This window comes from Myotis myotis, unplaced genomic scaffold (assembly GCF_014108235.1).
Source record: "Myotis myotis isolate mMyoMyo1 unplaced genomic scaffold, mMyoMyo1.p scaffold_m19_p_4, whole genome shotgun sequence".
Classification (NCBI taxonomy): Eukaryota; Metazoa; Chordata; class Mammalia; order Chiroptera; family Vespertilionidae; genus Myotis; species Myotis myotis.
This window is the reverse complement of record NW_023416346.1, coordinates 122,599,689-122,617,169: the sequence shown is the minus strand read 5'-3', so window position 1 is coordinate 122,617,169 and position 17,481 is coordinate 122,599,689. Positions and strand designations below refer to the sequence as shown.

General features: G+C 39.1%; 1 protein-coding gene across 2 annotated transcripts in view; it reads left to right on the top strand.

Moving 5' to 3' along the window:
• The window catches only part of CDKL5 (cyclin dependent kinase like 5), a 173,092-nt gene extending 166,891 nt beyond the window's left edge, over positions 1-6,201 (top strand). For both annotated transcript variants that reach the window (XM_036305036.1, XM_036305037.1), the window contains 2 exons: positions 4,619-4,735; positions 5,815-6,201. In XM_036305036.1, coding sequence (XP_036160929.1) covers positions 4,619-4,735; positions 5,815-6,201 — 504 coding nt within the window. The remainder of the gene's footprint in view (positions 1-4,618; positions 4,736-5,814) is intronic.
• Positions 6,202-17,481: the final 11,280 nt, after the last annotated feature.

The following is a 17,481-nucleotide window of genomic DNA, read 5'->3' as shown; positions in this document are numbered from 1 at the left end:
ATGGTTTTGTTTTATGTTTAAATCTGAAAAGTTATAACTAACCATCATTCATTATTCTCCCTTGGCTGGTTATCTAATTCCCATGTTGACAAGTGCACTTCTGGGCTGCAGAGTCACCAAGAGGAAATAGTATTTGACATTTCAGGACTTGCTTTAGTAGGAAGACATGTATATGCTGTTATTGAACTGTGAAATAGAATGAGTCTTAGCTCCTGGGAGCCCTCTGCCTGAACCCAGAGCTGGCTCCATGGAACCGTGCACATTACATCATTGAACCACCCAAGCAAGGATTCTGCTGGTTAGTGACATGAGAAAACATGGAGAAGCCAGGCCTCCAGTTCAGCGGGCACTTCTTTACCCATGTGAGGCCTGCTTCCCCCTTTGCTTTATGACACCTTCCAGACTACACAATGTTGAGTGGGTCATTTTAAATAATTTTGTTTCTAGTTTTTCTTCATACATGATTGACTCTCATTTATTTAGAAAGGTAAAAAGATTCAAGGATCATGAGTCAGTCAGTAAGACGAAATAGATGATAGTATTAAAGAATAATAGCTGAAGTAAGGATTTTTACTTCACAGATGTTCTAGAAGTATTGGTAATCCTTCTAGATTACCTTTCTAGATTATTCTTTCACTTGCTCATTTGTTGAACTTATATATTTCATTATAAAATAAATATGAGCTCATTACAGAACAATTGAGAAAAAATCATTTATAATCTTACCACTCTATTACAATTAATATTAGGATTTCGGTATAATTCGTCTTAGTTTTTTAGCCTGTGCATATGTTCATGGGAAAAGGTGGTTTTTTAGTTTATTTTTAATAATAGTAATCATTCTAGTACAATATTGTATTCTGGCTTTTAATAGTATATCTATGTATCAATACACACAACATTTATGTGCTACACAAATTTTATTATCTTCATTTTAATGACTGCATGATATTCCTGAAGTGTTTATTTCTTAAAATAACTGCCTTATCTCTAACTGAAACTCACTTAAAGCAGAAATTCAAGTCAAAATGTCACTAGATGAACAAAACAAGGCTTAATTTAAAGTAGAAAAGCTCAAAATATTTAAAGTGCTCATAAAATAACACTTTTATCATTGTCTATAGAACACTTGTCTATCATGAACATTGAACTTAGACTACCTCCTCATAACCACTCTTATTTTTATTTTAATGTGTTTGTTTTTGACCTCAGGTCTATAGCCACTTGTGAGGTGGTTAAATGGAAGAAAGTGGCAAAAACCAAGGAATTGAAGGTGTTTTGTATATAGATTTGGATTTTGATGTCTGTCTGTCTTAGACCAACATTAAATTTAAAGCCCCAAGCTCATTGTGGCCTAAGTCGAGTATATATACATGTTAACTAACTCTGTTATTCAGGATCTGGTTCAAATTTTAGATTTTGAAATAGTATAGGTTAAGAGAAATAGGAAAATTATTATTCTCTAACATCCTCTCCACTTGAATGTACTTTTTAAAGGTTTTCATACTTTTTTATGTTTTTATTGATTTCAGAGGAAGGGAAAGGGAGAGAGGGATAGAAACATCAGTTATGAAAGAGAATCATTGATCAGCTGCCTCCCGCAACCCAGGCATGTGCCCCAACCAGAATGCAACCGTGACCTCCTGGTTCATGAGTGGATCCTCAACCACTGAGTCACACCAGCTGGGCTATACATTTCATTTGTGGTCTATAAAGTAATTTCAAAATATCTCTGTATGGGTTAAGCATTCCAAACCAAAAGCTTTTTGTACTTCTAATATTTTAGTTAAAAAATGTTTTTAAGGACTTTGGTATCTAGCATAAGATTTCCAAAGAGCACTTCTGCCAGACCTCAGCCTCCTAAGCAAAGCATTTTGTTAACTGTGCCCCCTTCACATGAACAGAAATAGAATTAAAGATAGATTTTTCCACTTTCCAGAACTCAGCAAAAGGAAACTAAGTAACCAAGCTTTGAAAGATTGAATGCTTTATAGCATTTGCATAAGGTTCAAGAAAGGGGAAATCTGATGCCCAGGGCACACAGAGAAGCAAGACATTTTAAAGCCTCGATGGATCCTAAATCTAGTTTAACCCTTTTATTTTGCTGATATAGGAACTACCCAGGCAAGTTGAGATCTGCCCGAAGTTGCTCTATCAGTTGAGAGAACTAGAGGTGGGTTCTCCTGTCTAGCAGGCCCAGGCTTAGTCCCTGCCATCAGCCCCATCTATGTGGAGAGCCTCAGACCACTTGTTCCTTGGGGCTCTCTTGTGGCCTCCTTAGTGATGCAAGTTAAACTCTTTCCTGGGAGCCCATCATGGGAACAAGAAACTTCATGGGCTATTTTACTTAGATGTTCTCATACACGCAGCTGTAAAAGATGATCGGAATGCCGTCATATGCATTCTACTTCTCCGAGAACTGAGATATCCACAACAGGGGAAAGTGGTGCCAAAAAATAATGTTATATTGTAAAGGTGCCTGCTTTGACTCAAGCAAATCTGGAAGCCGCCTTGGGAAATCTGGCTTCAGTTCCAAATCCAGAGAGTTACATAAACCCTCAGAGCATATGGTGATTGCCAACTTAGTAGTTGTACCCAAGTTAGTATCTATCTCAACTGGTAATCATGCTTCAATTTAAAGACTGAGCTTTCTGTTTCTTCACTTTGAAATCCCGTATTCTGAACTGCTCCAGATATTTTCCATGGGAGGAATATTTCTAACAGCCTAGAACCAGGCTTCTTCCTTGAAGGTAGAATCCTGCAACAGTGGTCTTCGTCTTCCAAGTGATGTGTTCTGGTTTAAGAGCTGACCATGTTCAAAGAGTCTGCACTATCTTTTTTCCCCCCGAATAGGTAGTTTGCATGGTAGATTATTTAATTGCTGAAGTCTTCTCTAGCAATTAGGAAGAGACTGAAGTTCATCAATAGCTGTTTAAACACAATTCTTTATAATAATTATATTTCTGATAATAAATAAGTCCTTAAATGTTTTGTAAGCTTAATGTGAATGATATGTGTAGGTTTCTAGGCATCCCTTCAGTAGGTATTGATCATGACCACATGTTTTCCATATATGTATAAGTTTTTGGCATGTCTTAATTACATTGTTGGCATCTTCTTGTCCAGGTGAGAAATGACACAGTACCCCCTTTAGATACACACATAGCACAGTTATTCTTTCAGTGACTGCTAATATTTAACAATTTAAGGGCTTCCAAAGGGCTAGAAGTTTCAGTAAGAACACCTTTTTTTCTTTTCTTTTGCAATTAGTTTATTTGTATCTTATATTGCAGACAGATTCCACCAACGGGGAGAATCCAAGCATCAAGAAATCCCTCTTTCCTCTTTTTAATTCAAAGAATCATTTAAAGCATAGTTCTTCTTTGAAAAAGCTTCCTGTAGTCACTCCACCCATGGTACCCATTTTTATGTATGGTAGCCCTGAAAACTGCTCCAGTAAACTTGTTTTACTGATGACAACAGCATGTCTTTTATTTTCATGGGGTCATATTCTCTTTGTGCTAGTTAAGTACCTGAGCCAGTTCCATAAATTCACTGAGATATAAATTCTTAGCCATTCTGGATATTCCTAATTAGTTAAGGAGGTTGAAGTATAAAAGGCTATTGAGCAAACAAAGTAGTGAAAGGCTAGTTTGGGTTGTCTGATTTGCCAGTTGTTGGCAGACAGCATTCATAAAACCCCTTATTTCCTGTAAAGAATTCTATTAACACTTATAATTCAGAAATGTCTTTTTGTTTGGCTCACAAAGTTTGTTAACACTTGGTTGGCAGTTTGTTTCTTTGAAACCAAGTTGAATTGACCAAATTGAGTGAGCTAGCTGGCTCCATGAAAAAAACAGCTTCTGTTAGTTGGTAATTTGTTTTTTTCTTGCCTGGCTCTAGCTTTTGCTGGTCACTGGGTTCAAAGCCAGGGCTTTTGCTTGGCATTTGACATTACTCTACTGTGTTCACCAAAATTGGTGAATGGACCAGTTGCATTCGTGTGGAATTTGTGGCACAAATTTCCAGCATTTTCATCATGCATAATGCTAGACCCAGATTCTTTACTGGGCAATGTCTTGTGATTATGATTCAAACATACTTTTCCACTTTGCTACCCTTGAAAACCTGCTAGACTTCTTTGAGTACCACCAAACACAGTGTCTGGATCATTTTCCCAGCAGGAACAAATTTTTGTTTTATTGAACTGGTTCATAACCTAACTGCAATGTGGAATGAGGATACGACAGCAATTCCTGGTACAGCCCAATTTAACTGCTCTCTCTTACAGCGACTAAAACTAACAGCATGGGAATGCTTAAAAGGTTGAGGTTTTAACAAAGCTGCATGACATCTGCCAATTTTTCCTAATGCAGGGAAAATTATTAAGAGGGCAGCAGAATTTAACTGGCATCACTTGCATTGTGAACATTGGGAGAGTTTGGGTTTCTTTTTTTATTGTTTTTTTTCTTGGGTTTTTTTTTGGGGGGGCGGTTCTTAGGGAGGGTTGAGTTTTGGTTTGGTGTGATTTGCTTTTGTTCTTCTCTTGGGTGTGGTTGCATATCTTAGTTAGGCTTAGTGGTGTGCTGATTGAATCTTTGTCTATATCCTGCTCTAGCTGTCCAATTCTGAAGGCCCTGATCTTCTGACATTGCAGAAAGCCATTCACTCTAACACCACAACTGGCAGACCAAAGGAGTGGCGTCCTGAGAAGATCTCTGATCTACAGCCTCAAGTGAGTGGCCCATGCATCACTCCTAGACTCTTAGACTGCATATTGGAGGGGGCATAGTTGAGAAATTTAGCCTGTCAATGTTTCAACAAGTCTTAAGATCTCCCCAGAATATCCAGGTGTATTTTGGGGGTCCAGATGGATCTTGCATCAGTGACCCTTGTCCTAGGAAAAAAAGTGATCTTCCATTAGACTTCACCTAGCTGGGGGTTGGGGTGGGGATGGGATTAAGGGATTAATAAAACATGGCCCAGCCCACGAATACTTTGTGGCCTAAGAGAGATAGAAAATCCATAAATAACCATAATTGGTGATAAAAAGTGAGGTATGCCATAAAATGTAAGAGTAGGTGAGAAGAGGTAGTGGGAAGATTTAAGGTTTCATTAAAGGTGGTAGTATATAAATTGGGCTTTGAAAGACTGATACAATAAACTTTCTTGAAAGAATATTAAAAGTTTTGAAATCCATACTATGTTTTTTAATATTTTTTGTTGATTTCAGAGAGGAAGAGAGAGGGAGAGAGAGATAGAAACATCAATGATGAGAGAGAATCATCGCTAGGCTGCCTCCTACACACCTCACACAGGATCGAGCCCACAACCCAGGCATGTGCCCCAAGCGGGAATCGAACCATGACCTCTGGTTCATAGGCCTCCGCTCAACCACTGAGCCATCCAGGCCAGGCATAGGCTTTTTTGTTAAAGAAAAATAACTCCAATCTTGTCTGGAAAAGAAAAAAAGAACAGATGAGGTTGGATTAGGCCAGGGGTGGGCAAACTTTTTGACTCGAGGGCCACAATGGGTTCTTAAACTGGACCAGAGGGCCGGAACAAAAGCATGGATGGAGTGTTTGTGTGAACTAATATAAATTCAAAGTAAACATCATTACATAAAAGGGTACGGTCTTTTTTTTCAATAGTTTTATTCATTTCAAACAGGCCGGATCCGGCCCGCAGGCCGTTGTTTGCCCACGGCTGGATTAGGCCCTCCTTCCCCCTAGGGCCCACCCTCTCTGGCTCTATGAATTCATCTCAGATCTGCTTTCCAGTCTACCCTACACACACTCTCATCTTGTCTTCCAGAGCCAGCCATTAAAATCATTGCGCAAGCTGTTGCATCTCTCTTCAGCTTCCAATCACCCGGCTACTGGGGACCCGCGCTTCCAGCCCTTAACACCTCAACAAGTCAAAAATGCCTTCTCGGAAATTCGGATTCACTCCCTGGCCCAGGCCTCTGGCGCGAGCAGTAACATCCGGCAGGAGCCCACACCAAAGGGCAGGCCAGCCCTTCAGCTGCCAGGTCAGATGGACCCTGGTTGGCACGTGTCCTCTGTGACCCGGAGTGCCACAGAAGGGCCTTCCTACTCTGAACAGCTGGGAGCCAAGAGCGGGCCAAATGGGCACCCTTATAACAGAACAAATCGGTCTCGAATGCCAAATCTAAATGATTTAAAAGAGACGGCCTTGTAATGTGTGCTTGGGGTGGGGTGGGGGTGGGGGTGGGGGTAGGGGGCAGGGGGAAGCCAGTTGGGAGGGGAGGGAAGGGGTTGGAGGGTGGGATGGGAAATGGGCTGGGCCAGAGTGGTAAGCCAGTATTTTCAGCTTTATGAAGGCGTGTGCAATATCGTATGTGAGGAGCCATCTGGCTCCTCACGGCCACAAATGCTAGTCAGGGATCTTAGAGCCACAGGAGTTCCTTAGGGATTACCAGTCTCCATGGGTCTTGTGTGAGCATGGATAGGGTATGCCATTGAGGAAGAAGACATTCTTGCCAGTTTCTCCCCTACATTTCAGCTGTAGTGCAATCCCTGTTAAACTTGGGAAAGCCAGGATGTGTTCTGGCACTGCAAGGAAAAGAAAAATCCGTGTTGGCTGATGCCCTTACCACAGATTTTTTTCTGCCTAGACTAAATGTGGGGTTTATTGTAATCCAGGAGTATCCCTTTGAAGGGTTAGCAGATGAACTAATTGTATGTCTTAAATTGTTTTCTAAACTTCCATATTTGATAGGATTTGTAACATTTATTTATAATTAATTAATATTGTACTGTTATAATCATACCTTTTATGTTACATGTAAAGTTATTTTGAGCTGTTTGGAACATTGTGAAGCAGTGGGACAGCTACAGTAGTTTCTATAAAAACTAAACAGTAACATTTATATATTGCATCAGGAGTACTTTATTCTATATATAAATATATATATGATAAATATGTGTCTGTTTTATAAATATAATCATTTAAAGAAAGTATCGTTATGACACTCTGCCATATTTTTATACATTTGTAATATGAAGTGAGTATTATACTTCTTACCAAGGGAGTTGAATTATGGCTATATGTGACTGTAACAGTAGGAACCTTGCTCAACTTTTAGGCCCCAGCAGTAGCTTCTAGATATGCTCCTTGGTAGCAGACGAGACGCAGCATCTTCTTGCAAACCCACAGGGGAAGAAAGTGGGCTAGACCAGTGAGAACTCCGGCAGGCCTTGTCTCTGTCCTCACACAGTTGGCTCCTCTTCATGTTCAGGGACATTCCTTGCACCTGAGGGAGAATAGATCCAGGCTTACTCATGGTTCTTTATAGAGAGAATGGGCTCTTCTACTTAGCATTAGTGTAGAGCATTGACCAAAGATTTGCCAGTGAACATTCCTAGTTGCAAGGTTGTACGAGGCCCCTGTCTGCCGACCTGGCATACCAGCTCTATGCTCCTAAATCCTGTGCACTGTACCAGAGACTCGGTGGGGGGTAGAGGGGAGGTATATGTGTGGCATTTCTATTTCTAAATACTTATTTTGTTACTGCTCTTTACAAGATATTTAGGAGATATTTAAAAGGCTTCTGAAGCCATTCTAGATGTAGAGGAAATTGCTATACCCACTTTTTCTTCCTGGGACCATCCATATATAACAAGGTTAGCGCGCTCGCGCACACATACACACACACACACACACACACACACACACACACACACACACACACACACACCAACCACACAGTCAGAACAGGAATTATCTTTCTCTCATTTGATCTCCTCCAACTCCCAAGTTGCTCCCAAGTTTCATCAAGGCCTTTAGCCAACAAAGGTCATAGCCCCATGTCTCTGGGCCATCCTTAACAGAAATCACTCAACACCATCATCCATCAAGAGCATTAGATTTTTAGAAGTAGTCTCCTAGCAATAATATTTTTAAAGGTCCCCTCCTACCCCTCAAGGAGGTAATGTCTCGGTAGTTAGTACTTGTCCCAGGATTCTGAGAGTGTCAGCCTCTGAATCAAGTCAGCTGTAACTGAAATGTGCTATTACTGTTCCCCCGCCCCCACGATTTTGAGAATTATAGTTCTGATGATTATGAAGATTATAAAGAAAATGTCTTAGTTTCTTTGAAGCTTAAATTGTGTGCATATTGCATTTTATATAACTACTATAATGATGTGTATTGATTATATATAGAGGTCATTTTAAGGTGCTTTTTATTTAATTTAATAAGTGTAATAGGCACTAAAATGCAACTCAACTGGGTACTATCATTGAAACAATTTGATTCAAACTAATAGTTTGCATGCTCTTTGGTTCCTTTTATATCTTGTTTCTTTCACCAGTTCAATACTGTTCAAGTAGCTCTGAATTCTGGCTTTTCCCAGGCAGCTGCTCAGTTATATAAGTGATGTGGACCCTTAGCAGTTTTGCCTGGATACTAATGACTCTAAAAGGGTGTGAAACTCTTCTTTTTCATACTAGATCTGTACCTTGTATTCCCCCTTGCAAACCAGAAACACATTTTTTCCTCTGGAAAGACTTCTCACTGTGCTGTGTGCTTAGGACTGCGCAGTCAACATTGCCATGTGCGGCATTGGAGGCTCGTCGTCACCTAGCGGCTGGTTTCCCATGTTTTCATCCTTGCTAACACTGGGATCTCAGATGTTTGCAGATCATTTCTATTCCTGATGGTTCTTCAAAGAAGGGCTAGAATTATTGCCTTCTACCTAGAGCAAAAGTAAACCTAAATGATGAAGAGTCAATACATACTTTTCGTACATTCCCAGATTTGAGCCAGATAATATCTACAGTGTTTTCAACTCGTGTTTTTGAGGTAGCTCTTTTATCCTCTTCTCAGCTTTTGTCCATTTTGACTTTTCATTGACCTCAGTGAGTTGTAAAGTGAACTACAATCTGCATTTCTAGCATGTATAATGCTTTTCCTACTCACACAGGGGAATAGTCATTTCCTCTCTAATCTAATGGGCCCTCTCTTAGCTTTTAACTGTTATTTTCCTGTGTCGATGAATTATGGACCTCACAGAGATTGCCATCCGTGATAGGGACTTGATTTAAAGTCATAAAAGCTGGCATTTTTCTTTAGGAAGGGAAATTTTTATGGCATCTGTGCTCTGTTATCTGCCCTAACTTCCTAAAGAATAAAAAGATTGAATGAAGACTTATCAATTACTTTGTTTTATGGAAGTATCACTGATCTCCTTTTGAAAAGAAACTCTGCTTTGCTGGTTTTCTACTTTTGCTTTACCACCATCCTCGTTTTTCTTCTCAGAAGTTCTAAATGAACTTTCAATGAACCTTGTTTGGTCTCAGTCTGAGGTTTAGCCTCTCTCCAGAGCCCTGGACCAAAAGTAGTCCGCACTAAAGGGCTCAAGAGAGCTTTACAGCAGGGGTTCTCAATCAGGGCCGATTTTGCCTTCTGTCAGCAATTGGCTCATATGTGGTTATGATAACTGGTATGGTGGGGTGCTACTGGCATGTAGTTAGTAGAGGCCAGGGATGCTGCTACACGTCCTACATGCACAGGACATCCCCCCACAACAAAGTGATCCAGCCCTAAATGTTAGTAGTGCTGAGGTTGAGAATCCTACTCTACCATATTCAAACCCCTGAAATCTTATTGTTTGTTCCCATTGTCTTGGGCCTGCTAAAAGGTGCATCCTTTGGGAGGAGACCACAGTTACTTTATAGGTATTTGAGAACTTAAATTCTAGGTCAGCGTCCTTAGAAATTTTTTTACAGAGCCATGATGCTTATGTTAGAAGTAAGCAGCAGCCTGGCAGATTGGCACGTTTTTTACCAAGTGCTCAAAGGTATCCATGGCTTTTAGCTGTGTCTCCCCCCAAAAAATGTCTTTGTTTTTCATTTAGGTCATTTAATAGCTCTTTACAAATATTGGCATATGACAGACCAATTAGAAGCAAAAATTTCTGTATTGGTGGTTGTGATATGGCTGTTATAGGAGTATTTGTGCTGTACGCTTTGGTCAAATCTGTTTTCAAACCAGCTTTACAACTCACCTTATGCAGTTGTACTTTCATTCTAAGCTCAGAGCTACGCTGGTTAGTTTCTAGTCACTTCATGTATTATAAAGTATGTTGTGGTTGTAGAGTTAGCCAGTTTAGCATGTTCCTAATTGAAAATTAGTGGACTTCTCTAGGAAATGCTATCCCATTTTCCAGTCCCAGCTCCTTAGTTAACATCATAGTATCCTCACTTCTTAAACTAGTTTTTAGAGTAAATAAGGAAAAAAGCCATTTATTTTCTTCTAGCTGTGTATTGAGAATGACTCGTAAGTGTACAGCTTTTTTTAAAGGCCAGAGGATTACTTTTCAAGTGCGTGGAAGGCGCTGTTTATTTCTATTCACCTAGGTCCTGGTGGTGACCCAACTTTCAGCAAGGGCAGTCTCTCATTGGGACTTATTCCTAGAGCTCAGCTGGGACTCAGAAATCTGCATATTCTCTCCTGATCAGAACGTTGTTTCTGGAGAGCACTGCTTTTATATCTAGAAGTTCGTTACTTCCTGCATTATAGTGGGATATTGAGCTCCATGTGAGCACTAAGATCCACAGACTCATGCTTTTATGAACTGGGAATGTGGTATGATACACTGAACCAAGTCAGAAAATACTGAATTATTTCCTTACCTCCTTCAGTTCATCACAAATAAAGTGTGTAGGCAGAGAAAACTTATTTACAGTTAAAAACAAATGGTTTCTTTAAAGGGGGCAGCAGAAAACACAGTGTCCTGTCGCTAATCCCCAGGTCCAGAATCTCACAAGAAGTTTCTCTCAGAGACTTAAAGGGCCAACTTACAAAACAAAAACTTGTAAGTGGTTCTGATTTTATTTTCTTTGTGTCTTGACCAGCTGAGATATAGGATACCTTGAGGTCTGATTCAGCTGGATAAAAAAAATCTGTCTTAGAAACCATAAGTAAATACAAGAAAATGAAGCTGTGATAGGACGAGTCCCTCGTCTGTCTGTATACACACATGTGGTGAAGGTAAGGTGGCTAGGAAACTCTGGGCCTGCTGCCCTAATCTACCCTATTTCTTCTTTTTTAACTGAATGTACTATAAAAGATCATAGACTTTGTGCCAAGTCAGTTACTATGTGAATATTCATTTCCCATAGTGCTTTGTTAATTCATCAGCATTAGGCCTGGTCCTGACTATATCTTTTTTCACTCCAGGCACTGACCCACCTTTCTGTGTATTTTCCTATAGGCTATTAAATATGATCACGACCTGCCTTGTATTTTCATTCATTAACTGTTTACTCCCTAATTTGAGGGAGGTTTGTCTTTTTGTTTTGCCAGAAAAAAAATTGTAATAGTTGCACGTTGGATTTCTAGGGCCAGAGAGCTGTGTCAGTGAAACCAGTTTCACTTCTAAGGCCCTTCATTACCGACAAGGTTAAGCTCTCTGAACCCCATTTGATCCTTGGGTCATATTTTGATCCTCCTTTGGAATCTGAAAAAAATCGGTCTCTGTGTTGTATGCAGAATAGAAGTTGCCTTGTTTGTTACTCTTCCAGCGCAGAGTATCAGGGAGAAAGAGGCCTTATCTGTTCCTCCATCCCCTCCATTTTGACAGACTGCTAAGAATTCCTCAGGACTTCCTTTGGTTTGGGATTGTACTTTCCCAAAAGCCTGATGTGCTTCATTTCAGGCATAGACAAGTTTGTCCTAGTGTTCTGCTTCAGGGTTAATCAGACGAAACCCAGGAATAGAAAAGGTAGATGCCTTGACTTTTGTCCCTGTTGGGGGATTAAAGTATTTATTGCCAGAGTTGTCAAAAGCTTCAGTTGCAAAGCATTCAGAGGTTCAAGAAAAAGAAAAAGATACTTTTCCTTCTGGAGAACTTTGAAGTTCTCCATGATGGCTTAGGTTTTCCATAGTGGAAAGCAACGTTTGTACAAAACCCATTTTCACTAGAGATATACGATTGGTTATATATAGTCCTCTCAGTCTATTTCCCTCTCCTTGTTTCCTCTTTGGGCACTGATGGAATCAGGCTGGAGGGGTAATGCTGTGAATGCAGGAAGTTAATTCTCACTGTAAACTTGGATTGATTAACAGAAACAATTAAACCAAACAAAATAGTGGCCCCTAGTTCCTATCTCCAGGAATTGCTTTTGTGCCATTTTAAATTCAGGTAGTTATTCTGTATATACTTAGAAGACTATTCCGAGCTTCTTCAATCTCTAGGAGGTTTGAAGGTGGTATCTGGGAAGACACAGGGCAGGGTAACTTTGAGAACCCTGCTCATGCATGAAAACAAAAATAGGTATAAGTCAGACTGATGTAACATCCAAATTTGTGGTAGTTGAAGAATCAGTGGAAATTCGTAATTGCACAGACTTTATAAATCCATAATGCAAAGTGTAATTCCATACTTTTTACTGTGGCAAGGGTGTGCTGTAGTGTTAACCTTTTTAATTTTTGAATCCAAACTGAATTTAAAGTGTTGAATATTTAAATTCCTCACAAGCTAATTATGAACCATTTGTAAAATGTTTATATAACTCTTTGTATCATGTGTTCCTACATCTTATCAAGTTTTTTCTGGCATGTATTCCATTCTAAACTTCTGTAAAATTTCTATTGTTGTTGTAAATATTATACAAATATCTATTCCGTGGTAACCTAAATTATCAGCATGAAATGGTTAATTTTTACTGAGCACAATGTATTTTTGAATGGATCTTCCCAAATGTCTTTAATAAAATGCAGATTTTGCACTGACTGAAATGATTGCCAGGCCATCCCAGTCTTGAAAACTGTTGTCCCTTGAGTTTGAAAAGCAAGCTCTTCAATTAGGTCGTTCTTTGTAAAGAACTTGTTGGAATTCAAATGAGAGAAAATGGGCCTTTGAAGTTGGAATCAGTTTAAGGGACCGAAATCAATGTAAAGGAGGGCAAATCCTGTTATTTAATGATGTTGATATTTTTTTTTGTATTTATAAAGCTTTTTTCCCCTCCTGTTATTTTGAAAACTGGTTTCTTTTACACTTGAGTATTGTCTCCTTTGCACGTTCCTAGTCGTTCACTTGGTGGGTCTTGGAGGATGGGAAGAGATGCCAGCCTCCTGCTCAGTGCCATGGAGAAAGCAAAGATGGAGAACTTAATAAGGGTTTCTTTGTGTTTTAGAGCAGGGGGTTGGCAAACTTTTTCTGTAAAGGCCCAAATAGTAAATATTTGAGACTCTGTGAGCCATAGGGTGTCTACTACTCAATTCTGCTATTGCAGTGCAAAAAGCATTTGAAAATGATGGGTGTGTCTGTGTTCCAGTAAAATTATTTATAAAAACAGGCCAGGCGCCAAATTTACTAACCTGTAACCTGTTCTTGGCCTTCACTTTTGTCTCTGAGGATAAGAAGACCTAATGAGTAAATGCTCAATCAGGGAGGAAAGAACTTAAATTTTGAAATAACACATCTAACTATTCTCCAACTTTCTTTATCTTCCTAAACAAAGGACATTCTTATAAGCACTGTCATCGACTTCTTTGCTCTAGATTTCTCCTTAAGTCATGGAAACCAGTGATTTCAGTTATACTTTTTATCAAGACATAAAGAGTATCTGGGGCTTGTAAATTTTTTTTTAATTTTCATATAATTATGGCTGGGCACAATGCCAAGTGTTTTGCTTTTATTAATTACATTTACTTTTCACAGCAACACAATGAAATGGGTTGTATGCCCATTTTGTAGATGATGAAACTGAGGCCTGTGGGCTTTACATTAACTTGCCCAAGGTCAGCCAGCTAGGATTTAGAGCTTAGTATGTTCACTGTAAAGCCCGTCCTTCATCACTACTAAATAGTGCGGTTGCTGTGTCTCCATGTATAGAAACTGACATGGGTGATTCCTGTACCACCTTTCCTCCCATCTCACAGCAGGTGGTAATTGATTTGATTTGAGAATATAACATTTCTTTGAAATAGATCACTAGAGGTCCAAAGACGGGTTAAGTGGTTAAAAGCACAGGATCTGGAGTCTGCTTGCCTGAATGCAATCCTATATCTTGTATGGCTTTAAGTAAATTACTTAATTTTTCTATGCCTCAGTTACCTTATCTTTAATTGGAAATAATAAGAATGATACCTACCTCATAGGGTTGTTTTGAAGATTTGATGAGATGATACTTTGCAAAACACTTGGTAGATTCTCAATAAATGTTAGCTATTACAACATTGTGGCTAGTATTTGTGCCCTAGTTAGCAGCCCTATGAAGTTGAAAAGGAATGTCACAGAATTTTGATTGCCAGCTATGGAGAGCTCATTAAGCACTTCAGATACGTTTATCCTATTTGATCTTCACATCAGCCCTGTAACACTGTCCAGGTTAAGAACCATTGTGACTTGAAGTTACTTATAGTTTGGAGCTACTCTTGGATCCTGGGGGAAACAACAGCCCTTACAGCTGTACATTTGTCAGCAGGCCTCAGCAATTGCAGGTATTCAAAAAGGTGGGCTTCTGGCAGTGTCTGTTCAAAGGCTCACTTTAGGTGTGCAATATTCCAGGTTCTGAGACTGGATTCATAGTGCCATCTTTATTTTGAAATACCTTTGCTATGTCCAAGTGACCTCCTCCCTCACTGAATACCCAAATCAGTTCAGACCTTTTTCTTTATCTTGGCAAAAGTAACTGCCACTTTTTATGTTCATAGCATTTAATTTAGCTGTTTTTAAATCTGCAATATGTTTTGTATATTTTACCACAATTTAAAAAAATCAACAAGTGTAGACTACACTAGCATTTCTGAAAAGAAAAGTAAACATGTTAACATAAGGTAATAGAATGAGTTTTTGCTACACTATATATATTTTTAATTGAAAGTTTCCCCCACAAAAGAAATATTGCTGCAAATATAGTACATGTGTTTAGTATTAGTAGCAAAATTCTGCTAGGCTTCAGATGTCCCTCAATAAAAGTTTTATTTTTATACATTCTGGCATGAATTCAATGAAGTAAAAAATCATATGCTGTTATAAACAAATTACCTGCAGATAAACATTTTACGGATTTCAGTATCTCATTGTTTATTAAATTCTGAAGTATTGAACAATTTCCCTTGTGAAATCTCAGCTGACTTCTTTGCAGAAAACAAGTTGATCCTAAAATTGATATGGAAATTCAAGGGACTTAGAATAATCAAAACAATCTTGAAGAAGAACAAAGTTGGAGGACTCACATGGTCTAATTTCAAAACTTCCTACAAGGGCTACCATAATCAAAACAGTGTGGTGCTGGCATAAGGATGCAAACAATGAAGTTGGACCTCTATTTCATACGATATATAAAAATTAACTCAAAATGGATCAAAGATCTAAATGTAAGACGTAAAACTATAAAACTCCTGGAAGGAATCATAGAAAATCTTTATGATATGGAATTGGCAATAGTTTCCCAGATAAAACTCCAAAGCACAAGCAACTAATGAGGAAAATAAATTGGATTTCATCAAAATTTTAAAATGTGTGTTTCAAAGGACTCCATCAAGAAAATAAAAAGCCAATCCACAGAATATCAGAAAACATTTTCAGATCATATGTCTAATAAGGGAATTGTATCCAAAATAAATTTTAAAACTCTTAAAATTCAAAAAGACAGCTGAATTTAAAATGGACAAAGAATCTTAATTGACATGTTTCCAATGAAGTGTACAAAGGGCCAGTAAACACATGAAAAGATGCTTAGCATCATAAGTCATGGGGAAATGCAAATCAAAACCACAATGAGATACGACTTCATATTCCCCAGGGTGGCTATAATCCAAAAGACAGATAATAACAAGTGTAGAGAAATTAGAACCCTAATAGACTGCTAGTGTGAGTGTAAAATGGTATAACCACTTTGGAAAATCGTCTGATGGTTACTCAGAAGTTTAAACAGGGTTATCATATGACCCAGCAGTTCCCCTGGGGGGTATATATACCCAAGATAAATGAAAACATGACTACACAAAAACTTGTACACAATTGTAGCAACATTATTCGTAAATAGCCAAAAAACGTGGAAATAATCCAAATGTCCATCAACGAATGAATAGATAATATAATGTGGTCTACCTCTATAGTGGAATGATATTCTGCTATAAAAAGGAATGAAATATGATATATGCTACAACATGAACGAACCTTGAAAACACCACTAAGCGAAAGAATCCAGACAGAAAAGACCACATATTGTGTAAGATTCAATTTCTAAGAAATGTCCAGAATTGGCTATAGAGACAGAAATTGATCAGTGGTTGCCTATGGCTGGAGTGGGTAAGTGGGTTAGTGGGGTGATAGCTAATGGGTGTGGGGTTTCTTTTTGGGGTGATGATTTTTTTAATTGTGATAATGATTGCTCAACTCTATACTAAAAGTCACTGAATTGTACACTTTAAATGGGTGAAATTTGTATGGTGTGTGAACTTTATCTCAATAAAGATATTACCAAACAAAAATATTCAACATGAACAATTAATTTGGAGAACCTTTATCCCTGCCTCACACCATTTCATTCTTTTTTCATTTTGACTCGACTTACCTCCTGGGTCCAGAGTGCCAGTTGTAGAGGGCCTGAACTTAGACTTTTCTCCGACAGTGCATGTCATGATAAAAGTTCATTCAACTTTCCCAGATAGGATATCCAATCAGGTGTTCTGTTCAAAATGCATTTATTTGTGTGTTCTAAGACCAGAGAAGGGTTTTTCCCCACCATGAATTGATTTGAGAGCAGATAGAGCAGGGAAGAGTGTTTTTCCAGGTTCAAATATACAGCATGAGGAGAAGAAAGAGACTGTGTTAAATATGAAACTCCTCTAAGCCCAATGACACCAGGGAAGAGATTGGGGATTTTAAGAGGCTGCTCACTCACAGAGAAGGTGAATATGATGTCTAGAATCATGTTAGTGTGAGTCCAGTCACTCAGCATGGTGTTTGAAAACAGTAACTTGGAGAAATGAGCTGCTAGCAAAGGGTGTACTGCATCAGGGCCAGGATAGTCAGGTTCCCCAGTCTTGTTGAACGGCCCCATTCTCTGATTCCACCCCCTCTCATCTCCTCCTTTCAAATCCTCTCCTGCCCACCTGCCATGTCATTAGCCTTTCCCAGGGAAGAACCCAAAAACTGAGACTGAGCTATAAATGACAAGGGAGTCTTAGACTGTCTTTCCCCAAACTCCCTGCTTAAGGAGCTTCTCCAGAAGGAGAAGGCCACGCCCATTCCTTCACAAGGAGGTTGCAGTCAGGAACAGGCAGGTTTGTGTGTTGCAAGGCAAGGTGTCAGAAGCTGGAAGGTGGGCTCACCAGGGGTGTAGTCACATCTCCCTTCTTAGGACATAGGTTCTGACTGCTTCCTACAAAGGTAATGGGCTCAGCTAATGGGCCTCCTCCATGTAGCCAGTGATAGCTCCTGGGCCAACTGTTTTCAAAGTGTTAAGCTTGTTGAAAACAGTAGCCCTAGATAAAGGGAAA